General features: G+C 41.9%; 2 protein-coding genes and 1 long non-coding RNA gene across 5 annotated transcripts; 2 read left to right on the forward strand and 1 right to left on the reverse strand.

The window, feature by feature from the left end:
• Positions 1-4,516: 4,516 nt before the first annotated feature.
• Positions 4,517-8,704, forward strand: LOC122185141. The gene is made up of 3 exons (XR_006180754.1): positions 4,517-4,547; positions 7,734-7,963; positions 8,140-8,704. It is a non-coding gene; the product is annotated as an uncharacterized LOC122185141 (long non-coding RNA).
• PTTG1 (PTTG1 regulator of sister chromatid separation, securin) lies at positions 5,723-8,700 on the reverse strand. The gene is made up of 6 exons (XM_042880704.1): positions 8,466-8,700; positions 7,801-7,903; positions 7,341-7,513; positions 6,840-6,933; positions 6,241-6,390; positions 5,723-5,869 (listed from the first exon to the last, which is right to left on the reverse strand). Exons 2-6 carry the CDS (start codon positions 7,880-7,882, stop codon positions 5,790-5,792), a joined length of 579 nt encoding a protein of 192 aa, XP_042736638.1. The 5' UTR covers positions 7,883-7,903; positions 8,466-8,700; the 3' UTR covers positions 5,723-5,789.
• Positions 8,705-8,722: 18 nt separating the features above from the next.
• On the forward strand, positions 8,723-19,085 carry SLU7 (SLU7 homolog, splicing factor). Of its 3 annotated transcripts, none has more exons than XM_042880701.1 (16): positions 8,723-8,803; positions 8,907-9,089; positions 9,243-9,396; positions 9,677-9,757; positions 10,149-10,313; positions 11,194-11,259; positions 12,671-12,718; positions 13,177-13,308; positions 13,575-13,672; positions 15,078-15,145; positions 15,359-15,498; positions 16,329-16,490; positions 16,898-17,002; positions 17,171-17,245; positions 17,490-17,594; positions 18,531-19,085. In XM_042880701.1, the coding sequence occupies exons 2-16, from the start codon at positions 8,926-8,928 to the stop codon at positions 18,708-18,710; spliced, it is 1,743 nt and encodes a 580-aa protein (XP_042736635.1). In that variant the 5' UTR covers positions 8,723-8,803; positions 8,907-8,925; the 3' UTR covers positions 18,711-19,085. The 3 variants fall into 3 exon arrangements, with proteins under 3 accessions (XP_042736635.1, XP_042736637.1, XP_042736636.1); XM_042880702.1 differs by having other exon boundaries at positions 8,770-8,786; XM_042880703.1 differs by lacking the exon at positions 12,671-12,718 and having other exon boundaries at positions 8,724-8,803.
• The last annotated feature ends 5,808 nt before the right edge of the window (positions 19,086-24,893 follow it).

The following is a 24,893-nucleotide window of genomic DNA, read 5'->3' on the forward strand; positions in this document are numbered from 1 at the left end:
CTGTGAACTGAAGAAAGTGCCTGAAATTTGAACTGGGCACTGCTGCCAGGACACATCTTAACCTTATTAAGTAATAAAGCATAATCTGCTCAGGTCAGAAATTGGTGCATTTGGAGTCATTCTGCAGGCTGTTGTAAGATCTGCTGAAGCTTGTGGAAGTTGAGCTTGCAATACTGTGAGGGAAGTGGCATCACCAAGCGCCTGTGTCTCTTGTCACACAGTGATACCACTTCGGGGACATCTGAGAGACGTTATTGTACTTCTATCTAGCACTTTGCTGGCGCTAATAAAACTACAGTGAAAATAAAAGTTACAAAATTCATGGCCTTACTAGCCCTAGAGAGACCAATTGCCTGCAGGCTTCTAATTTCTGTTCCTTTTAAACAACGGAAGATAAAAAAGCCCTCAGCTGATATACTGTTCCCTGTAGCCACAGGGTAACGGCACACTGAATTCCTTACAGCTGACTCTTACCCTCCATTTCACATTAATGGTGGAATGAAACCCATTACAGATGCCTGCGCTGTGCACAATGCACCAAAGGCAAACTTCATCGCAGCACAGCTGTCAGGCTGCAGGAGCTGTAATGCATGCTGTTACCACGGTGCCTCCTGCTGCCAGCACCTTACAAATAGGGTGAGTTATCTGATGTGCACTGCAGTAATTTTACTCAGCCCGCTAAGACATTATTTTTAAGTGAATCTCTGAGTTCTCTTTGCAGAAATTCAGGTAAGGATTTAAAGTAGTTGTTACCATCAGGTTGCTGAGAAAGACAACGTCTGACAGACTGATAGCAGTCAATGAGGTACCTGTTATATGTCTCATTACAATCCAGATTTCCCAGTCACATCATGGTTACATTGGCCTTTTAAGGATCACTCAGACAAGACACCACTTATATCATAGCCATGGATTTACATCCTTGGAAGGAAGCATAAACCTGATCGAGTGAACTGAAAGAAGGCAAACAGTTTTAAGCAGGGCTTCTGTCGGTGAGGTAATGCTCTGACACCTCTTTGAGCTCAAGTTGTATCTATTTCTGACGCTGCCCCATCAAAGAAGCAACATTTTACAATATATGCAACTTTTTATATATATATCAACAGCAAAACTGTTCAGGAAATTGTTTTTTGGTTACCAAAGATAGTGTTTGTCCCTAGTTGAAACAACAGGTAGCAGTGCAAAACTCCCAAAGGGCGGGCTGCCTGCATCTCAGAAAACAGCATTTTGTGGGCTTACATAGCCTCAGAGCTGCAGAAGATGCCTAAGAGTTTATGTTTTCCTGACAGAAGAGACTGCGCACTTGTGACTGCGATCTCATTGAGTCACTGCAAACAGGAAGGCAATGATTGAGCCTCATCTCACCTTGGTTGTCATGCAAGTTGCAAGAATCACAAGAGCATGCATTTCCCTTTAACCCCAACCAACTGAGTTCAGAAGTACCTGAAACAGGAAAATTAAAAGCTAACTGAAACCAACGGATATTTCTGACAAATATTTACAGAGCTGAGCTTTGAGGCAGATTTGACCTGCATTCACCAGAGAATCCAATGAGAATAAAACAAGCCTCAGGGGGGCTCAAGGGCAAAGTTTACCAGCAGCAGGAAGACTGTCTCAACCATCCGATTATCATTTACGAACATGACAGAAGCTATCCATACCGATAAGAAATCTTACAGCTAGCAAGCGTGCTCTGAATGTTTTGACATCATGAGCAACACTGTGGGTGTGGCACAAAAATGTAAGTACTGGAGGAGTGAAGAATAGATGTGTGCACTCGATTACTGAATATTTCAGAAGAACAAATAAAGAAGGATTGTTATAAAAACCTCCCTAGCACAAAATACTAATCTCTCTTCAGATCAAACAGATGGACATGCAAATAGATGCAGCCTATATTTATGCATTTAACTTGATTTAGTGTCACAGCCTTGCGTTATCTCATACTATGTTGCCAGGTGTTTTGTATTACATCAAATGACTTGTTTTTTGTTTCAATTTGCATGGCTGCATAGGAGGCCACATGGTGGCACTGTGCGATCAGTTTCACTGCCTTACTTACAGGCATTTGCAGCTTCAATGGGGTCTGGAGTCTCATCCCGGCTCAAATGAACTGGTAGAGACAAAGTTTGAGAACTGCCCATTTCCTTACTTCCTTCCAGTTTTGCCTTAACTCCTGTGACTGTTAGATTATACCCAAACTTAGATTTCAGCTGAAAAGGCAATGGTAATTTTAATATTTCTTGAGTCTGAAGTAAGGGTCATCAAAAACCTGAGCTACATGATTAAAGGAAATTCAGTTCAGAGTTTTTGTTGGTCTGATACTCTCCTGATTATTTTTTGAAGTTTCAAGCCAAAGGCAAGAAGCTAGTCATAAAGACAAAGAGCAGCTACTGTATAATTCATTGGTATTTAACACTGCCTAAAACCCTGACAAGTTTGAGAGCAAAGCAGAATGAACGCCTGTTTTATTTCAGGTGGCTGATAGTTCAGAAACAGCAAACCTGATTAAAGGTCAGGATTTGCAACAGGACAATTCCCAAAAGGCTTGTCTACCTTCAGGCTCATCTGCTTCTGATGAGTAAAAAGCATTAAGGACTTGAAACATTCCGAGGCCTGTTATTCTTTCTAGTCTTCAAACGGATTTTTTCCACCTTTGACAGCTGTGCAGGGCACAGCACGAAAACAATTTCACATTCATATCACACCTTTAAGCAGTCAGCCTGCACCCATAGCACGCTTCTAAAGCCATCCCTGATCTGCACCAAATTAGCCTGATTTCTTTTAGTTAACATGCAGTTAGCATATTATTTGTTACTTCAAGTACCAGTATAAGCATGAGCTGGAAAGCTGTTTTTGCAGCTGCTTAGTTGTGGCAACCTGGAGCAGCCAGACCACCTCACTGCAAAACCCAGGCTGCTACACGCCAGACTGTACAGGCTGCTACACTCCACAAGACTGTAAGAAGCTGTCCAACAGTTCTGAGAAAAGCTTCTACAGGCTGCTGGTTCCCAAGTTCATTTTAAAGATTCAATAAAACATAAGAAGTCTTAGGCCTGCTTTGAGAAGCACCGTAGAAGTGTTCTCTAAATAGTCTCCAATTACGTTTATCCAGTAGTTTTGTTGGTTTCTTTTAATAGGATCTATGGATCAAAACACTTTTCTTCCATCTTCATGGACTTAAAATCACACTCTACAAGTCTATCTGCAATCTCAGGTTCCCAACAACCCACTGAAAGTTGAGCAAGTGGCAGAGATTGCTCAGAATCTCTGCTGAGTGGCAATAGCAACATCTTCAACGTATTTTAATTAAAACAGTTAAAAGAACAGCCTACAGGACCTTAATTGCAAACACAGAAAGCACCAAGACACCCTTTCAAGTATATAGCAAGAACATCAGTAGAATGTTTAGCACTTAATATTTAGCGCACTGGAAGTGAGATGTAGAACCCCTCTCTAGGTACTAGACCAGTAAGATAGCCACAAGGAGGGCAATAATAGAATCCGTAGGTTCTACTGATATATGTAGAATTATTAAAGCAAAGGACCCTAGCAAGCAGTCAAGTATTTTCTCAATGCAGACTATCATGGGGTTCTAAGACAGTAAACAGAATATACAAGTTACTCACAGCACCATTACCACAACCTAGATATGCAGCTCTTGTCACCTGTCACCTTTGTGTTCTGTGACTAGTGCTGAGTGATGCTTTTAATTCACCCTTATACAGGAAAGCTATTGGACACTACTTAATAAACAACATCTTGTATACCACTGGCACACAGCACAGCATACAGTGATGTCTTAACTACTACAGCCGTCATTGTGGTGATTGCAATGTATGATCATAAGAAAGCAATGTTCATTTCTCAAGAAAGTGACTTCCACTGACAGGAGATGGGAATAAGGGGTTAGGAGTTGAGATGTAGAGGTCTGGAAAACCACTAGTTTGGACTCATTAAACTGCTCCTCTAACACCTGCTTTCCTTCAGCCTTGAAATGTCATCTACACTACACACCTACCAATTAGGAAAATAAAGCTGTTGACAAGCTCCGTCCCTCATCTGTCAGTCACAATGATGTTGAATTTGACACAGCAGTTCCTGTCCATTGTACAGGAGCTCAGCTGCCCCAAAGAACAACAAAAAACTATCACAGTGTTGTAATTCATGGTCAGAATGAGCTTAAGGCAGCTCAGGCTGCTGCAATCCAGGTAGATCAAAGTATTGCCCAGGAACTAAAAGCAAGTGAACATCAATTGCTAATGTTGTGTACAAAACCAGAAGTACAGCAAACATTACTGGCTATGATTCCTGACTTTCGCTAGGACTTCCTGTAGCAGAAACACTAAGTCATGGCCTGAAGCAGTGATTAAGCACCTGGTGGGAAAGCAGGGCCAAACCAGAGGGAGGTCAGGTGTGTGTAATGCAACCGAATGACTGGAAGGGGTGGGACCAGGATCCTCCCCCCTCCCAGACCTCATTTAAGGGTTGGCAGTGGAGGTAAGGTACCTTGCTGGAGATCCCTGCTTATGTGAGTCCTTCTGAAGGTGAGGTTTTTTTTTTTCCTTTGTTTTTGCATTTATGGCTGCTGCACTTGGGTTTGTCCTCACTTCTGGCAGCCTGGGACTCTGCTACCTCACTATCATTGCTGTGTTTTTCATCACATTATAGCATTACACTTTCTGAGCTGGCTTCTTACTGCTTAGAAATATACTTAAGAATTAGGAATATAGTGTATATATCAAACAAGGACACGAATCTGCTATTCACTTTTTTTTTTTCCTCACAAGAGTGAATTCACAGCAACAGCAAGTAAATACTTCTTTTTCTGGAAAAAAACAAAAAAACAGGTGTTTATAGTAGTAACTATATGTAACTACTACACATGTACAAGCATCATAAGACTTGCAGGAAGATGGAATAGCATATTTTCATCATAGAATCACTATGAAAAGACCTTGATATCCCATCCACCTATCACCAGTAATTCCCACTAAACCACATCTCTCATTACAGTATCTATCTGTTTCTTGTATGTATCTAGGGACAGTGACTCTTCCACCTCCCCAGGCAGACCCTTTCAGCACCTGACCACTCTCTTGGAGAAATATTCACTAATTTCCCACCTGAACCTCCTGTGAAGCAACCTGAGGCTGTTTCCTCTCATCCTATTAGTAGCTATGTGGGAGCAGAGGTTGACCCCCACCTCACCGACCTCCTTTCAGGTGGTTGTGGAGAGTGGTTAGGTCACCCCTGAGCTTCCTCTTTTCCAGACAGAACAATCCCAGCTCACTCAGCTGCTCCTCTTACAACTTGTGCTCCAAACCCCTCACAGCTTCATTGCCCTTCTCTGAACGTGTTCCAGGATGTGCCTTGTAGTGAGGGGCCCCATATTCCAGCCTTCATTAAACACCCCAAACCAAGTTTTATCCACTGTGGTATAGCAGGCAACTATGAATCATGCCACCTCTAAACCTGACTTGTCTTATGAGATTACAGAAAGGAACTGGAACAACAACAGTGGTGAGAAGAAGAAATTGAATCTGTACTTGTGACTTGAAGATTCATATACTAACATCTGGATATAGTTCAGAACACTGAATTATAGATGAGCTCTTAAGCAAGACTAAGCTTAGTTTCAATAGCCTGTCAGATAGTAAAATGTCTACATCTTGGGCACGCAGCATATTAACTATACTGAAAGAAAAAAAGCAAGCAAGTGTTATTTCACAAGTTAAACTAACCTTTATTATAAACAGGAAATTCAATAGAGACTTCAAAGTATACTTTTAAAAGTCATAGTTCATAGGTGGCATATCAATGATGTCATCCAGCGTAGAAATAAAGTCAGTAGGTGGTTGTAGCAAGTCTGAAAGTTAGAGATAGAGCAGATTAGTTACTCATAAAATCCAGAAGTTTACACTCAAGCTAGCTGCTGGTGGATTAGCAAAAGCCTCTTGAATGGCTACATCAAGTATTGTTAGCCTGTATAAACTAATTCCTCCTAACAAATGAGTTACCAATACATCACAGAAAGTTACATGGCAGAGCAGCTTTGAGACCACTACCTATGCCAGTAGAGCTGACCAGTTAAATTCAGCTCTGTTGTATACTGAGAGCTCTTTGAGACAAACGTCCTGCTGTTGTACTTACAGGAGCAATAGCTGTTCACTACTGCAGCCAACTTGCTTCCTTAATGAGCACTGTATGCACTGGAACTCAGGGTAGTTTTCCACTTACCAGACTCCCAAGGCATCTTTTCAAGCTTCACAGGTGAACAAGTTATGTTCACAGGTTTGTCACAAGTACTTGTGTGTATCATGAGAGGAACACCATACAGCTTGATATTGCTTAATCTGTGCTCTTCAGGAACTTCAAAACTCTCGAAGTCTGTTTAGGAAAGACATGCTGTAGTTCAGTAACAGCACACAATAGCATGAGGAGCTGCAAGTTGTCTTTGATTAAGTGAAACAGGAGTAGTTCCAGGACAATTCAATCCAATAGTTCCTTCTTATGGAGTGCTTATTGTCAGTTACTTATCAATGTCCATGAAATTTTGTATGCTAACGCTTATCTGAAATCTACATAACAGTCATTATAAAGCAAGAGCTGTAAGGAATTTTTCTAATCCCTATGCTATGTCAACTGTATCAAGCAGTATGTGTGTTTAAAACAGTCAAACAAGAACAAGGTGATGCTTCAAAAATACTGAATGCCCTTATGTTTAAGAAAGGACTCTGCAGAAATGTAATACCAGCTTACTTACCACAACAGCTCAGTGAAAGTCTTACAGCATCAACACTTAATTTGGTTTTAATAACTACCCCAAGAGCTCTTACCTAGAGGATCAAATGGAAACATGTTTTCTATTTCTGGGTAAGCTTCATCACCCACTGCATCCCAGCTTTCTAATCCAACAGCTTTTTCAGCAACCTTAAAATGAAGAAGTCACGTTATTTGTGCTACCATGTTTTCTCAGTGTAGTACCCTTTTTGTGTCTGTAAACCTGTATAGCATAGAAAAGATGTGAGCACTTGCCACACAGGCTCTGAATTCCATTGCCATACTGTCTGAATTCTAACACCCTTGATACAAATAAGCTGCAAAAGGGGAAATGCTTCAGCTGAGCTTGTATGGTGATACACAGTGGCAACTAATCTCTGCAGTAAGATATTTAGGCTCATAACAATAAACACTCACTGAACAGAATATGAACAAGACAATAGCCCAGCCAATATTTTGTCTAGAGCCACTTCTTCACCCTTGTGTGTTCCCTAAGCTGTTGTAGGTACATCATGCATTCTTCTGATACCCATCCATTACAGAAGGGTTGTACTCACTTTCTTTGCACTGCAAGGCTGATTTTTATCTCTCTGTTCCTTCTTGCTTGTAACTCCTACAGTTCTGTTCACGTTTCCAAGAGCTTTTCTGACAGAGTGGGATGTGGCTGGAGTTCTGATTGTTTTTTTTGGAAGTGGAGTATTGACTTGTGTTCTTTCTGATAAGACTTTTGCTGCAGACAGGAAGGGAAGGCAAACTTTAGAACCATGTTAATGCTAAAGCTTGCTTCTAATGAAGTGCGTGTGCTAGAAAGCTACTTGTTGTTCTCCGCTTGTAACTCAAAAGTGTAAATCCTGTCTGTGACAAAAGACAGGCAATTTCCACATTTATAATAGTTGATAAACTTAGTTTTATTATTTATCAACTTAACCTGTTATTTCTGTTCAAAACAGTGATTAACAAAATCCAGGACATGCACTGTACTCCATCCCACACTGCCTCCATGGAGCATATACCCACATGATACTGAAGGGCGCCTCAACTGGTTCTTAGTTGCACCAACTTCACCATTCTCCTTATCCACAAAGATCAGCGTTGACATCTCTGGGCTGATGAGACCACCCTGGAAAGGCATACAGAAAATCTAGGCAGTTCTTGCTAACAGAAACAGCAAGTGTTTGAAGTATGCTAGGAATGGTGCCACGTTGGATGGGGCAACCTGGTGTAGTATTGTATATGGAGGTTGGCGGCCCTGCGTGCAGCAGTGGGGGGATGGGGTGGGGAAGGGGAGGGGGTTGGAACTTGATGATCCTTGAGGTCCCTTCTGACCTAAGGCGTTCTTTGACTCTCTGATGACAGTTGCCACGTGCTGGCACGTGAAGAGAATGCAGCAAGCCGTACTTCATGCCACAGCAGTTTAGCTACAGACTATCGGCCCTGGATACACCGATACCCGGACCCATGGAGCTCACGTGGGTTTGAGAAAGACTCAAGGTCTCACCGCAATCCTGCGCGTTTGCTGCTTCACTTCTCTCCAGCGCTCAGTGTTGCTCACTGCAGGAAGCCTAGGCTGGCGATCCGACTCGCAACGCGAGCAGCCAGCGGTCACAGGGGGCCTCTTCCCCCAGGGCAGAAGAATCGCGAGCAGCCAAGAAAGAACTCCCTGCGGGAAGCCGCACACTTACCTGCGGTGAGAGCCGGACGGGAACAGGAGAGAGAGGACAGCGCGGAGCGGGCGGGAGCGGCTCAGAGCGCGGACAGAGAAAAGTACAAACAGCGCCCTGCCGCCACCGGCCCCTACAGCCCTTCCGCTCCTCCCATTGGCTGTTTCGACTAACGCTCAGGCATCCGATTGGCTCAGCGCCGTCGGGGCGACGGCGGGACTGCTGGGTTCCGGTGCCTCGTTGCCGTGGTGACTGCGTGACGGCTCCTCGGGGGACGCGGCGCCTTTAAGGGGCGGGGCTCCCGGCCGCGGTGCATTGTGGGGCGGCGGCGCGGCCTAGCTGGTAAACAGGCGACGGAGGTGAGGGGTGGGCGCCGGGTCGTGGGCGGCTGGGCGGTTATGAGGGGTGCCTGAGGAGAACCTCGTGGGATCCGGCCGGGTTTGAACGCGTGTGGTTCTTTAGTGTTACAGGGGGAAGTAAAATGGCGTCTGGGACAGCGGTAAACGCAGCTCCTTCGGGAGGGCCGGGCGACGTGAGCATGGAGGAGCCGAAGAAGATGACGAGGGAGGACTGGAGGAAAAAGAAGGAATTGGAGGAGCAGAGGAAACTGGGGAACGCACCTGCGGAAGTGGATGAGGAAGGAAAGTGAGTTCGTAAAGCAGATTCATCAGAAGTTAACAGTTCTGTTGGTAAAATAGGTTCACCTGGTGACAGAGTTTAACGTAAGAGCTGTTTGTTAACTGAATGTGGTGGGTTTTTTTCCTGTGCCATGTGTTAATTTCATAACGCCTTTCACAGAGATATCAATCCTCACATCCCTCAGTACATATCTTCAGTCCCGTGGTACATCGATCCTTCCAAAAGACCAACGCTGAAGCATCAGAGGCCTCAGCCGGAGAAGCAGAAGCAGTACAGCTCCTCGGGAGACTGGTACAAACGGGGAGTGAAAGAGGTATGGGGCTGCCTTTGTCCTGAAACAGAGCTGTGGTTTATTCCTGTGCAGTAACAGGTATTGACACCCTGCATGTTCTGGTTATGTGTTGTGGGAGGGTGACAGGAACTGGAAATCTGTACTCAGCAAGCATTACCCAGCATTTGGTGGTCATCAAAATGGCCTTTTGAGTTTGGAGCATGCATGCTTTGGTTGTGTTAGAAAATAAATAAATCCATTGGTGGGAATATCTGTATGAATCTTAGCACAGGTTTGTTTAATGCTGTCTTTTGCTGTTTAGCACTCTATAGCTACCAGATACCGCAAGGGAGCTTGTGAGAACTGTGGTGCACTGACACACAAAAAGAAGGACTGCATGGAGGTAAGCTTGACGCTGTTGATATTTTAATGGTTCAAAAGTGAATGTGACTGCAGTGAAAAAATGCCTTGCTACAGGTAAAATAGCAGTTACTTTGGAAAAGATTACAGGTGCTATAATGCTGTTTGAAATTATCTAAAGCAGCTGTTCTGTGGGGAAAATAAAGAGAAAAACAAAGAAAAAAATAATCACCATTTAATTCTGCTTGCAAGAAACACTGTAATAAAAGTTGGAAGTGTTTGACATTTAGTTCCTTATGTTAGTGTACTTCAGTTCCAGTGCTGGTGTGGCCATCTTAACATTTTTTACATTAACATTTTTAAAGAGTGGTGTCGCAGGGCATGTTTCAATTGGATCAATTGATCCAACCCTTTTGTATGTTTTTTACATCCAGAGACCCAGGAAAGTTGGAGCAAAGTACACAGGCATGAATATTGCACCAGATGAACACGTGCAGCCTCAGCTGATGTTTGATTACGATGGAAAGCGAGATCGCTGGAATGGTTATAACCCAGAAGAGCACATGAAGATTGTGGAGGAATATGCCAAGGTTGACTTGGTACGTAGGCGTTGCAGTTCACTGGGGAAAGCTGTAGTGTTTGGGTTACTGTGAGGGGTGTTTGTTTTGCACACTGCTAACATTAGACCTTGTGCCGTATCAGTAATGGAAAAACTGGGTGCGTGTTGTGTTAGCAGATTCACTAGAAATAGAGGAATTCAGATCTGAGTGGGGGTCTGCTATGTGTGTCTCCTAATTGCTTGCATTAACTAGACAAACGCTATAATGAGCTGACCAAAGTGCAGATTAATTTGTAGGCAAAAATGGAATTTCTAAGCAATGCTTACTATCTAGAGCCCTTCTTGTTACTGTTGTGGAACAGTGGTTGTTCATACGTATCTCTGTGGTTCTGTGATGTCATGCACATAAAAGCTTACTTTGTGCTGCTCTAAAATATCACTTTGATTGCTAAAATGTCATGATTCTCGTATGAGTTGTAAATGCTTGCACTATCTCTCACTGAACTACCTTAACTACTGAAATTCCTGACTACATGATGAGGGCACTATGGTAAAACACATTTGTTCTCAAACGCTGTTGAACTAAAATAAGCTGTATTTCTTTAATTAGTTCACACAAAGCAACGGTACAGCTGCATGAGCTATAGTAAAATTGCTTATTTAACAGTATACCATAAAACAGCAAAATGGTGAGTTACATGTAGTTTCCTTGGGGCTCTAAAAACTGTGATGAGTCTTAAGCATAGATGACATAAACTTTAGGCTACTGATTTTTTTTTTTTTTTTTACAAGTAGAAATGGAAGCTGATTTTCTTGTGATCACTGCCATTTAAAATCTATTACAATAAATGCTTATGACATCACTACGTGCTTGCTATGGAAAGGAAATATTAAAACAAATGCATTTGCATGATATGCAGGCCAAGCGCACGCTGAAAGCCCAGAAGCTTCAGGAGGAGTTAGCATCAGGAAAGCTGGAACAAGTGGTAAGTGCATTAAACTCTTGATTTATTTTTGCTTAGGCTGAATAAAAACCCAACAGGTTATTTCTGCTCTCTGATGCGTTTATTCTCTATACACAGTTTCCTGTTGCTTTTTATAGCCTGCAAAATATTAAAGTTCTTTGTAGCCCCAGGTGGTTGTGTGTTGTACAAGAATTCAGAGTACCTTCTTTCAGATGTGTGACTTTGTGTTTTGCTTTTGGACAAAACTTCCTTCTGATTATTAACCTTGTAAAATTAACGATGTGGTATTTTAGATCAGAAAGCTCATCTGCCATACAGTCATTCTGCTCATACCCTGAGATGCATGTTTTTTTGTCTGTTTTTTTTTTTTTAATTTAAAGGTTTGTTTTGTCTAATACTGAAGTAGTGATTGTTGCGTGGATTGTTTTATTATGGTCAGTATAAATGGGAATAGGAAGATATCTTTATCCTGGAACCAGGCTTGTTTCTTCTTCAGTCATTGCTATGGCTGTTTGCAGTGTCTTTGATTATGTGAAGGCTGAGCACAGATATTTCCCTCTGGATTGTAACTGCGAAGTTTGCATCTTCCACTTCAGTTCCTCTTAGATTATAGGCAATGCTTTGGATAATATTTGATATCAAGTTCTGATTTTAACAGCATGGTTTTTTCTAAGCTCAATTTCTGAGTTTTGACAGCAGGTTTCTAACACAGAGACAACATAGGGATTGTTTCTGGTCAAAAGAGTGTTTGAATTGGTATTTTAAGACAGAAGGCATTGAGCAATAGATGATGTACAATCAGAATCCATTTTCCAGAGGTTGCCACCCTGCATTTTGTCACCAGGTGGCAGAGTGAACCGAATCTCAGACCCAGCATAAAATAGAGTTCTGACCTTCCAGATAAAAGCTGCTGTTATTTTTTTTTAATGTGTGTATTCACTGCAGAATAACATTTAGAGTGAAAGGATAAGCAGGTGAATAAAAAAATTAGGTTTTGTTTCTCCAGATTGAATTCAGTCTTCTGATTCAAGCTCGGTCTTCTTGTCAGTGCTAATTAAATATGCATACCTAGCTTTTTAATATATATTTTTTAAAGCTTTCAGAATTTAATCTTGGATTTATTTGCACGATGTGAAATATTCCAATCTGTTCTACTCTGAAGGTGTAGCAGGCTTTAGGTAACAGTGACAGTACTGAGCCTTTGCAAGAACGGTGAATCCTAGAAATTTGGTTGGTAATTCAGTGATGAGCTGTGTTACAGCTCTTCCCTAGGATACTCAGCATTCAGTGATCTGTGTGTTTTGTGCCACAAGTGCATTGTATTTTTGTATCCAGCATCAAAGTCCTGCTTTGATTGGTCTTGATCTGCCTGCCGCCTTTCCTCTCTGCACTATCTTATCTTCTCTGCTGATGTGCTCTTTGTTTGCTGCAGAACTCCCCAAGACACCAGTGGGGAGAAGAGGAACCAAATTCACAGACAGTAAGATGAATACCCACTGCATCACATCATGGGCAGAAAAAAGGACCTGTAGTTAGTGAAACAGCAAAACAAGGGTGGCATAAGGGTTTCAGAGTTGGGCTCAATCACTGGCTGCCTGTTTTTCTTTCATGAAGGGTTTTGTGTTATTAATTGCTTTGTTTTGTGCTTTTTTTTTTTTAACTCCTGTGTGTTGTCAAACCTTAAAGGTGTCAGCAAGTAACTGCTTCTTAAGGCATGGTATGATTTGCCCAAGGTAGCTTTTTTAATTCATCACAGTTGCAGTTTTTAATTGGAGGAAGTGGCAATCCTTGATGAGTATTTCTGGAACGATGAATGTAGCTGCATGATCCATCAGCACACTTAAGCCCATTTGTAATGAAACCACTGAAGTCAGATTCTTACTCTTGTCTCCAGAGTGAATGACTGCTTCTAAATAAGTTCTCTATCTCTGTTCTTAGGAAAGAGATCATAACAGTGAAGATGAAGATGAAGATAAATATGCAGATGACATTGATATGCCTGGGCAGAACTTTGACTCTAAAAGACGAATCACAGTTCGGAATTTACGTATTCGGGAAGATATTGCAAAAGTGGGTAAAGGATTCTTCACAGGTTTTCTTTTTTTCTTCATATTAGTGAATATTAAAAGTTGAATGCTCTGTTATCACTGAGTTTGAGTGTGAGTCCCTGTGTTTGGAAGTTGAGGTCAGTTCTCAGCTCACTTCCAGCTTATTCTGTGACGTTCTCAAGGGCACTGTCCTTTTAAAATGTCTTAAGCTGAGGCATCAGCAGTAATTTTAGTTCCTTGAAAATCAAAAATGTTAATGAAATAACTTATCATCTTTTCTTCCCCTAGTACCTGAGGAATTTAGATCCAAACTCTGCTTATTATGATCCCAAAACGAGAGCAATGAGGGAGAATCCATATGCCAATACAGGCAAGAATCCAGATGAGTAAGTTGAAATGGGCATGCAGGTGCATCCAACAAAACTCCGTTAAAAATGAGATGGTTTTAATAGCTTTGTATTTTATTTTGAATCTGTATGTGGTGTTGCTAATTAATCCCTAGTCAGTTGTAGGAGGAGGAGTCTTTCAATAATGCTTTACATTAAACATGCAAAAGTTATTCTATTTATTAACTTTGTGGTTTAGTACATGCAAGCAGTATTTTATTGATACTGGTCTTTAATCCTCAGGGGTGCATGAACTGTCACTTACTAAACTGACACAGAACTAGGAACTTCTCTCTAGAAGTGGTATTTATGAACAGTGGTGATGATGATGCTTATGCAGAGTATTTCAGTAACTGAATCTAAAACTTCCTCCTTTGTTTTTTGGGAGGCATTCAGCGCTGGAGACCTCTAACATGGAGCATCTGTGTTCCCTAACTGCTAGAATGGGGAACAAAAGCTCACCGTGTATTCATAGAGCCTGCACAGAAAAAGTCTGAATGTTTTATGGTTATCTAGATAGGTCACTTGATTGAAGGATACTGTAGGAGGGCTTGGTTGCACGTAATGCTGTCTTGGCTAAAACCTGGGTCAAGCACTTGAGCTGTGACCCTGCCTTGACCTGTGTGGTGCTGTGGACATACAGAGCAGACAAATTGCAAGTAGAAACATTTATTCAGGGTACAGTAATTGGATTAGCTTGCTGCCTGAAATACAATGGCAGTGGCTAAATGACAGCAAATAATGCTCTCTGCACCTCTCCTTGCCCCCAGATAGAGTGAAGCTAGTCAGTTTTATTTCAGATGCAAGTGCTTCCTCTTCTCCCCAGTCATAATTTGACCTTTATTGAATCTGTGTTCCTGCTGCAGTATTGCAGACTGGAAACTTTTCAGGGTGGCTGTGGGGAGGTGCAAACTGAATTTGTTAACATAATTTGATTTTTCAACCTATGTTCCAACTATGGTTTGTGAACCTCTACAAAGAGGTGAGCAAAAGGTAACCAAGGGCAGTAAAGCTTTTGCCAGGCCTTAAATAGCTGAAATATGCTGAAGCTGAACAGGAAAGATTGATAAATACGAAAGCTGAGAGTCACTGTTTGAATATCACCTGCCATTCATGCAGTCAGATCCAAGCATGATGCACAGTGTCTTAGGTGGAGCTCCAAGGAAGTGTTGCAAGATGTACCCGTATAAATGTAGGCAGTGAATATTCTGAAATGCTGCCCAGTGCTTCCATGACTGCTGGGAGCCTAGGCCTCGATTTCATGTAGTGAGCTGCACGCTCCCTCCCTCTGCTTGTAACTCAGGGCACAGAGAAGCTTATTTTCCTGTTAGAGTTGCATGACTGCCTTTAAAAGACAATCACTTAGCTGCATACTAAAAATATTTCTTTTTTTTTTTTTTTGCAGGGTTGGTTATGCGGGTGACAACTTTGTTCGTTACACTGGAGATACCATTTCAATGGCGCAGACTCAGTGTGAGTGGTTTCTGTTTTTCTGTGACCTGCTGGGCTTTTTGTATTGGGTTTTATTTCTTGGTTGCTTGTTTTTAGGGAATAGAGTTAACGGATTTACATTAATGCTGCTCTTCTGCAAAAGAAAAGTCTTTTAGATTGGGAATTAAAGATGGAAATTTGAATGAGTACCTTAGTTTGAGAATAAATGTTGAGTGATGACTCTTGTGTGTACAGTGTTTGCTTGGGAGGCTTACGACAAAGGCTCTGAAGTTCATCTTCAAGCAGACCCTACAAAACTAGAGCTGCTCTATAAATCCTTCAAAGTGAAAAAAGAAGACTTCAAGGCACAGCAGAAAGAAAGCATTCTAGAGAAGGTAAAACACACGTGGTTTTATTTAGAATTCTGTCGAGTTTGAATTCTGGGTCTTAGGAAACAAATACATAATGTTATGTGAAAACACAGCAGCTATTCTAATGACATTTATGGTATGTAAATTAAAAGACTTATATACACTAATCTATTGGAACCATTATTTAATACAGGAACCTCTAAAGATCTACAAATATTTCTTTAGATTACTGTGGGAGCTTCCCTTACCTGTCAGAATTTCTCTAGTGAAAAATCTGACACCAGTATGTGTGATGAATTCTAGGTATTTTGTTTTAAAAATAATACAACTAGTTAAAAAAACATTCCATGTGCTTTAAAAATGGCATCTTTGTAAAAATACCCCAGCAGCTGTGTCCCAAAGCTTCCTTTAAGTTTTTCTTCTCTTGAAAAGCAGTTTTCAGAATCTAGTTTTAGGTGAAGTCTTCTTAATGAATATATATCTCTTATATTTTGCTATTGGATTTTTGGCCAACTGACAAAGAACTCAGTAATCCTTGTAGGTTCTGACCTTGCCGACATGAAAGTGTGGAGTGGGGGGGAAAAGGTGTACTTTCCAGCCTTTGATTTGATCAGAAAAGTTTTCCTGCTTCGAAACATCACTAACAAGGATATCTGCTGCTGCAGTCCTCCAGGAATAAAAGAAAAGTCAGTGGCCATAGGAAATGCATTTCTCATAGCCTTTAGTGTTGTATTTCTGGATTTATGTGCTGTGGATAGAGAAGGCACCAAAGGTGGCATTCTTGAAATGTATGGTTAACCATATGCATAGGTTTTCTTCAGAACTCTCACACATGATTTCTTCTTGCATTATAGTATGGAGGACAAGAACATCTAGATGCCCCACCAGCTGAGTTGCTGTTAGCTCAAACAGAAGATTATGTAGAGTATTCTAGGCATGGAACAGTGATCAAAGGACAAGAGAAAGCTATTGCTTGCTCTAAATATGAGGAAGATGTGAAGATTAACAACCATACAGTAAGTATCTAGTTTAAGGGAAAAAAAAAGTCTTCCCTTTGTAAGGGAGTGACATGTGGTAGATGCAGCACAGTATGATCAAAACAGCATGTAAATTTATCCTTCTGCAAAGAAGGAATTTCAACCTCATTATCACAGCATGAATTTAAAGAATTATGATGGCCATCTTAAACTGAAAAGGAAGTTACTATGTTTCCCTTTGATGTGAATGAGTTGGCCACATCCTGTTTTGTTGTTTATTGTTAAATAATACCTGTAAGACTAATGTAAAACTGCTAATTTCTCGTAGCTTCTCCCCTCTGGGCTGTTTAAATAGGTTACTCATCAGGAAATAATGGCAGGCATAAATTGTATCCTGCCTCGTTAGGGGACTGTCCTTATGACTGCTCTGTCATCTTCTCCTGCAGTGCATTTGGGGTTCATACTGGAAGGAAGGCAAGTGGGGATACAAGTGCTGCCACTCATTTGTCAAGTTCTCATACTGTACAGGAGAAGCTGGGAAAGAAATTGCTGTAAGTATATATATATATACATATATATACACTTTTTTTTTTTTTACTATTTGAGAAGAGTTGGAAAGCATTAATCTCTGTAAGCCTTAGATGATTTTGCTTTAAGTTGTCCTTCTGCTTTCAAACATGCTTTATAAATGGATATCCTTTCTCTTGCCTGCTGTACAGAATGCTGAAGCAAACTTACTAGAGGAGCAACCCAGGGAGGAGGAGCATGTGACCAAACCCAAAACACTGATGGAGGTGGGTTGTTAACCTTTCTAAGGGAGATATTTTTCTTTATCCCTTTAAGCAACCCAAACGTTTGTGCAACTACAAAATTATTTGTTTTAGTAAGTCTGGAAGTTACCAAGCATAATTTCTATGTCATTGACACCTCTATTAAAAACTAAGCTCTCAGTAGCATTAGTAGACAGTTGGGATTTAATGGTTTGAATATTACAACTGTTTACTGAATCTTAACTGCTGCTATTTTTCCACCTTGTAGATCCACCAAGAAAAACAGAAGGAGAAGAAAAAGAAGAAACACAAGAAGAGCTCAAATTCAGACAGTGAGGGTGAAGAGAAAAAGAAGCAAGAAAAACTTAAAAAGGTACATTCAAAAGCACTCCCAATTTTTTTTTTTTGTGGCAAAAAGAGCTTCAAATGCATTTTACATCAGGTTTATAAATTCTGTAATAGTTCTGCAATAGAATTCTGTGGACAGAGTTCTTTTATGTTAATTTTGAGCTGAAGCAAATTTAAAATGCTGTTAGATGTTGTAAAGCACACTGCTGTTATTTCCTGTTTCTCTAGCTCTGGAAGACTTGGTTTAGAAGATACTGAATGCTTCCTTCCTGGTCACCTGTTACTATTGCAGATATCTAAAAGGCATCACAGAACTCAGCAGTTTGAGTATTAAGGAAAGATGCAGAGATAAAAAGCACTGCCAAAGCTCAACGTAGCATTTTTTTAATCCCATAGTTAGGCACCAACTCACAGCTAATAAAATAAATCCATTCACAAGCTATCCTGTCCACTGCTGAATGGACCCTGTGCAAACACAGAGCCATGTCCTTGGGTATCTGAAGCAAATTAACACTAAACAGTAGTTAAAAAAACCCTACTTTTTCTTTTTGCTTTTCTAATAGTAGTTGTTTGAGGAACTGAAGAACTTGTATTTCAAAAGGTATATTTTCATCTCAAAAATTACAGCCTAAATGAAAAAAGACACATCAACCCCCTAAGATGGCATGTTTTTGTCCTTCCAGGATCATGATTACTCTTTAGGTAGAACCCAGGAGTTTCATACTTGATTTTGGCAATTGGAAAGGAGTATCTTGTTTGCAAACTCCAAACTTACCGTTGTCTTGTGGTTAAGACTAAAAAATGTGCATTAAACAGCACACAAGGTGTGCTGTAGGCATGTGTGCATTGCTTATCTCAGCATTGTGCCTGCTCTATCTTTGTTATGCTAGGATTTGATGCAAAATCTTAGGGTTTTTTTTGTTTGTTTTTAATTTCATTGCATTTTTTTCTTCCATTTCAGGCATTAAATGCGGAAGAGGCTCGTCTCCTGCAAGTTAAAGAAATTATGCAGTTAGATGAGAGGAAGAGACCATACAACAGCGTGTATGAGACCAGGGAGCCAACAGAAGAGGAAATGGAAGCCTATAGAATGAAACGTCAGAGACCTGATGATCCCATGGCCTCTTTTCTTGGACAGTAGCTGTGCTGAAGTCATTTCAATACCCAAGACTTTTTTCTTCTTTTCTATGCTTGTTTACAAGTCCGTAGACAGTTCCCTTCTATGCAGCTCAGAAATGCCAGACATGGCAGAGATCTGTGTACCACAGAGGCTGGTGAGAAAGTCTTTTCGGCAGACTTGAGCAGTCTAGTACTTAAAACAATGTTATGTTTGTATGTATATATACAGTCACAAGTATATATGTACATAAGTGAGTAAATGCATTTTAAAAAACATACACTCTAAATTCTTGATTGGAAAAGATCAGATATTGGCTGTAATTCCAGAAGTTCCAGGTTCATTTGGCCGTACATAAAGACTTAACTAACTCAATAAAATTAACTACAGTGAAGAGATGGTCAACAGGTGTCACTGTTAATGTACAGCAGTAATTGTTGCATGTAAATTTGTGCAGCTATTGAAGCCCAACTTTTACTTGTGTGACAGGCAAGCCCTTTCACTGCTTTAAAGGGAGAAATAGTTTTTGATCAGTTTTCACTGAGTATTTTGGAATGTGAAAATCATTTTGTACAGCTTTGATTAAATTAATGTAAAGGTCTTAAAAACTATCTAGGTGTTGTAATTAAGAGTTCAGGAGAAGCTGACTACAGAGCTATAAAATTCTCATTATGTTTCTGCAGGTGTTGGTGCACGTTTCAGCAGCAGAGATCTCAGTTGTTTGGTTTTGTTCCATAACAATATACATCTTATCCTCATAACATAACTGGACTCAGGAGGTTGTGTGGAAGTGATGGTTAAATATCAGTACCTTTTGCTAGCATGCAGCATCTGCATGTTGTTTGGACATATTTGTCCTTAAGCTGTGAATTCTCTGCTATTAAAAGCTGAAGAAATAGGTGAAAAGCTTCGTGCCATAGCTTTGTACTTGGGAGGGTTGAGAATTAGTGCAGAGATTGTGTTTATGTTTTCACAAAAAACATGGATATTTAGAAAGTCAGAGGGCAGGAGGGTTGGGGTGCAATTTCCCTTCTGCTTTACCAGTGATTTGCTCTCAAGGTTTTCACATCAGCTCATCCTCACCTTTCTAGTTTGTGAATAATTTCAAAGGGAAAATTACACTTTTCTACAAGTAGTTATACACACTAAGAGCAAATTTGAATGTTCTGCATATGATTTCTCAGCCACCTTCTGAGGTCTGAGCATTTTAATTTAGTGTGCAGTAAAATGGAAATTGTGCGTTAGGCACTGAAGTAGTTCTGTGTTTTTAAAAAAAAGCAAAAAACTTATCTGTGCTGTTGTCATTGATCAGTGTTGTGGATCACTTTATTGTGGTCCAGAGATCTCCTGTTACGACCTTTGAATGATTTTTTTTCTGATGTAGTTGTTTTGAACTGTAATACTTTTGTACTGGCCAGTACAGCATCCAGGTGCCAACTGCTGTTGTCTTAGTGCCGAGCTCAGTGTGAGGGAGAAGGGGATGTTAAATCAGTCTGTGCTATTGGTTCCTTGAGCTGTTTGGATACTTTTTGAAGTCTTGACTCTTTACAAAGGAGGCAGTTCAGAAATAACACCGAAAAGAGCAATTAAAAATGATAAACATAATTCAGCAGTCAAGCAGCCGAGCACAGTAGTGTGTATTTTTATGAGAGAGAAAGGGCAAGAGTTAAAGGCACCTGTATTTAAAAGCTCATGTAACATGCTCAGTGCTCTAGAAAGACAGGTTTCTTACAGAAGCATACCGAATTCCACCGTAAGTACATTTATGTGATTGGATTTTGTGTCCAATGCCTGAAGCCATGAGTAGCTCCCTGGCAGGTCCTGTCTTGCTCTGCTCAGAGAGAGCCTGGGTGACTTGTGTTTCCCAGAGCAGCCAGCTGTGGAGTGAAAAAGCATTTAGACTCATGCAAAGTACACTTCTTTGGACTTGTGAATGACAGAGGATCTCTCTTCTAAGTCAGCCTCCACAGTTAAAGGGAAAAAGCTAAAAAAGTATTGTTCTGTTTCTGTGTCAGAGGTTAAATGTTACAGAACATCACGCATCGTGGTGAGGATTAATTTTCCTCCATCTGTTTCCCCTTGCATTTGGCATGCAGTGTGACTGCGTGTCCAATGATCACCTCCCCTTGAACAAGCAGGGTTGGGTTTGTTGGGTTTTTTTTGTTGTTGTTTCTAAAATGAGTTGGGAACAAGTTTATGGGCAGGTTTGGATGAAAATAATCATACAGTGGAAAGCAGCAGGGATGGCTGCAATTGTTTCTTGTGTACACAAAGACAAGGGAGATGAGAAGAAATGTAGTAGCCTGTTAACAGAACTTGTCACGTTCTGAAATCATAATGCAAACCAGACCCAGCCAGCACACTCGGAGCAGCTTTCTCTGCATCTCACCCTTGGCAGAGCTCAGCGTTCATTTTCCCATCTCCCTTCCCAGCAATTGCTTCAATTACCTCTTTTTTCCTCCCTGTTTGAATCCTGGTTCTGAAGGCACACTCAATCTGCAAACTGAGAGCAAGACATTATTTGAAGGTGTTTACATTTATAAGCGTGCAGATAAAACATTCTCCTTTATTTTTTGCTGATAAGCTTATCATTCTGTGTTATGTTCCTTCGAGGCACATCACAAGATGGTTCTTCTACTGTCTTCCACATTTCTTTGTAATTGGATCTTTATGGCTTTCCTGAGTGGATTAGTGAAAGAGAGGTGCTGTTCTACATGTGTGCAATTGTTCAGGGATCAGAGCATAGCAGGAATCTTAGCAATAGTCAGGAATGAAAGGGAACTGGTCCTTTAGGGGATAAAAAAAACAATTAAAAACTGCAGAGATGGGATTTTCTGTGCCTGCTAACGCAGTGGCTATGCCCAGTGCAGCCCAATAGCTGTTTTCCATCCCATTTTTGGATATGTTTAGGCCAAAACACTACATGCAAGCAACTTCCTGTTCTGCTAGCTCTCCTGGTGGCGTTAGCTTTGCAGGATGCAACACAGAAAAAGGCAAAAATATTTTAAGTTCAGCTTACTTCATCTTACATGGAACAAATTTGTTCACTTCTGGGATAATTCAGGCAGAGACCCACCCAGAGATAGCAGGCAGGGGTGGGCTTTGCTTCCACTAACTACTACCATATCTCAAACCTCAATGGAAGAAAAAGAAAACCTTTTTGTCCAGGGAAATGTTGTTCCATGGGCAGATGAGCAAACCTAAAGCTTCCTAGCAGCAGTCTTAAAAAGATATTCTCATCATTCCATTGCATTTTAAGAAAGCCATCACCCTGCCTCCTGTTTGCACTGCACTCCAAGCACAGCACATGGCCCTGCCCTGTTCACTCCCACTTCACCTCAGCAGTGGGACCTTCCAAGAGCACCTCCCCTCTCAGCTTTAACCCATCCCCGCTGGATGCTGAAGCACCTGCTGCAGTGCCCCATCAGCACAGGGCAAGGAGACACTGCCCATGTCAGCATGTGTCCTGTGCGTGGGCAGCACCCTGAGAGCCACTCTGAGATGCACTGGGAGGAGAAAGCCCGCCTTCAGTCAGCCCCTGCTGTGGTGTGGCTGCTCCTTCTTGCTTTAAGAGATCTCACACTGGGCACATATAGAAGCAAAAGCAGCAAGGGCAGCTCCTAGCAACTGAGGGCCAGTGCAGCCTACAGTGTGCTCTGTTTTAGGAGCAGCAGAAAGTCAATTTCTAGCAAATTAATTGTCTGAGAACCAAAAATCCAGCCCTAATGTTAAATTCTCCACTTGGAAAGCAACAGAGAGAGATGGGATTTGTTCCGTAGCTATTATTAGCTGTGCAGACTGTCACGGCTCACATGCAGTCTGTGTAGGGGATGCAGCTTTGCCTTGCAGGACAGAGGCACTGCACTGAGGCACTCAACTTTCCTGGCCTGGGCACTGCCCTTATCCCCAGGTGCTGCCATCACTGTCAGTGATGCTCAGATCCCAGCTCAGAGGTTTTGCTAACTCCAGGTCTGGCTCCCCTGGGCCTTCAGAATGTACACCATCACTCAGAGTTTGCAAGGTTTCTGGATCAACTCTTGCTTTTCTACTTTGTTTCTTGTCTATATTTGTATCTGGCCTTCAGTTTGAGGAGATTATTTTGCATTTTTTCCCCACTCTACTAAATAAGCAATCTGCTCTCCCTCTTCTCTGCTGCTTTCAGATGCTCACTCAGCTCTATATAACCTGCTTATGCACAAATCAGTGCCATTGCATTTCCATCGCTCAGTGCTCTGACAACAGGCTTGGGCTCCTATAGAACTCCATACTAATTTCCCATTCCCTTTTTTAAGCTTTCCTGAGAAATGCAAGGCATTTTCAGAAGAGTTCTTGTCTAAATGTGTTACTGGATAGATCAGATAGATAGACCAGATGTGGCAAGTCAAAGAGACTGCTGGTTTTGAGTTAGAAGGCGCATAAGACAAAAGAAAGTACAAAAAAAGAAGCCAAATAAACAAAACCACAGCACCACTTGTCTTCTGCACACATTGGCAGTGTCTCACTGATGTTTGGGCTGGTTCCCACTTTCCTCCTCCCAAAATAGACCTATTTATTTTTATCTTAATGGGTTAGGACAGCAGCTTCTAAGCAGAGCTGATGGTCTCGAGCGTATCCTTAAAGTTTAAAGAGCGATTTGTCTCATTTTATGGGGGCTTTTGGAGAGGGACAATCACTCTCTGAAGAGTGCTCAGAGGCTTCCAAGCTCCTTTCAGGCAGGGCAATAAAAGTGACTCAAATCACCACTCCACGCTAAGCCAGCAGACCTGCTGCAGAGAAAATGCTTTTTTCCTCCCATTAGTATCTTCCAAACATAAAAATGAAAAAAAAAAATCAAAGGCCCTGCATTCATCTTTGAAGAGAGACAAACCTGCTCAGCCATCACCCCGCTTCGCCCTGAGGCCACCTGTCAGCCACCTCCAGCTGCAGCCGCATCTGTCCTGTCTGACTCCTTGTGTCTGGTTATGAAGGCACTGCCATGAGGTCAGCGTCTGTAACAGCACAGTTTCCAAGAACCAGCAAGGGAAAACCCTCTGTTGCTGAAATACACCTCTTGTAACAGTCTCCTGCAGTGCATTAAAACAAAAAGGATGGAGAGCTGCACGCCAGGGCTGCTCTGCTTCACTGCAGAGGGGCGGCTCATTGGTTTACAGCACATGCTGCCAGCATGCTCTCCAGCTCTGCTGTCTGAAGGCCACGACCTGCTCACACTTAGGTGGGAAAAGCCAACACAGGGTGCAGGGAAGAGGAGCCTGTGGATAGCAAGATACATGCAGTATTTGAATGCTGTCACAGCTCTGCTGTATTGATTGGTGCCCCGGCAGCAGCGAGACATCCCCACCCCTCCAGGAGCAGCCTCACCAACTGCAGGTCACAAAACCAATAGCAGATGCACTCAGTTTATAGGTTGTCTTTCTAATGCAAACAAATGCAGCTGAATCTGCTCTCACCATGTTCTGAGAGCAAATGCTGCAGAAAACTCAAACAAACAAACAAACTAACAAACAAAAACTCTGAAAACAAAAACCAACCACGTCAGATCTCCGATGCAGACAAATTCTGGCATGAAGAGGAATGGCACCTGCGGAGCACTGCTGCTCTGCTGGCCCTCGGCACTGAACAGAACACCAGGCGCCGACTGGCTGGCAGCAGCTGTGTTGGCCTCATGGCTGGCTGCCAGCACGTGTGCTGAGCAAGGCAGGGCCCTGTGCCTATGGCCTGCAGCACCAGGGCACAGAGCAGCCCCAGGGCCAGCACTGCCATCCCACAACAGCTGACTGCATCCCACAGCAGCCAGCTTTCACAGCACCACCTCCAGCACCGCTGCCTCATCACCAACCATTGCTGGGGCTTTGCAATTACTTTGAAAGCTTACAGCAAAACCTCAGTCTTTCCAAAGACAGAAACTTTCCCACTCCATCATCTCAGTGACAGTCTCCTCGCCTTATCTCACACACCCTCCTGCAGCACCTCTGTGCAGTACCTGCTGTCTCCTTTGAATATACATTTTTGCAAAGCTGCTGCTTCACAGAGATGTCATTCACTCCAAGCCCTGAATGATCTATCCTTACTGCTTCGTCTAAATTATTCCATACACAAGAAGCTTGTTCCCACCCTCAGCATGAGATTTGCTTCCCTTGCTAGTGCTCTAAGATTGAGCATCAATCCCTGTTGCCCATGGCCCTACAAACCCTGCCCATAGGGGCAGTG

Source organism: Lagopus leucura, unplaced genomic scaffold, assembly GCF_019238085.1.
Source record: "Lagopus leucura isolate 7727_CA_CO unplaced genomic scaffold, USGS_WTPT01 Super-Scaffold_100027, whole genome shotgun sequence".
In the NCBI taxonomy this organism is placed as follows: domain Eukaryota; kingdom Metazoa; phylum Chordata; class Aves; order Galliformes; family Phasianidae; genus Lagopus; species Lagopus leucura.

Bases quoted from the DNA above. Each gene is read 5' to 3' on its own strand.
- PTTG1 (XM_042880704.1), bottom strand. From the start codon at position 7,882: ATGTCAACGCTGATCTTTGTGGATAAGGAGAATGGTGAAGTTGGTGCA. The intron at 6,391-6,839 runs GTAAGAGCTCTT...TTTCCTAAACAG, and splicing joins GTTTCCATTTGATCCTCTAG to ACTTCGAGAGTTTTGAAGTT. The intron at 5,870-6,240 runs GTAAGTGGAAAA...TCTAACTTTCAG, and splicing joins AAAGATGCCTTGGGAGTCTG to ACTTGCTACAACCACCTACT.
- SLU7 (XM_042880701.1), top strand. From the start codon at position 8,926: ATGGCGTCTGGGACAGCGGTAAACGCAGCTCCTTCGGGAGGGCCGGGC. The intron at 9,397-9,676 runs GTATGGGGCTGC...TTTGCTGTTTAG, and splicing joins ACAAACGGGGAGTGAAAGAG to CACTCTATAGCTACCAGATA. The intron at 17,246-17,489 runs GTGGGTTGTTAA...TCCACCTTGTAG, and splicing joins AACCCAAAACACTGATGGAG to ATCCACCAAGAAAAACAGAA.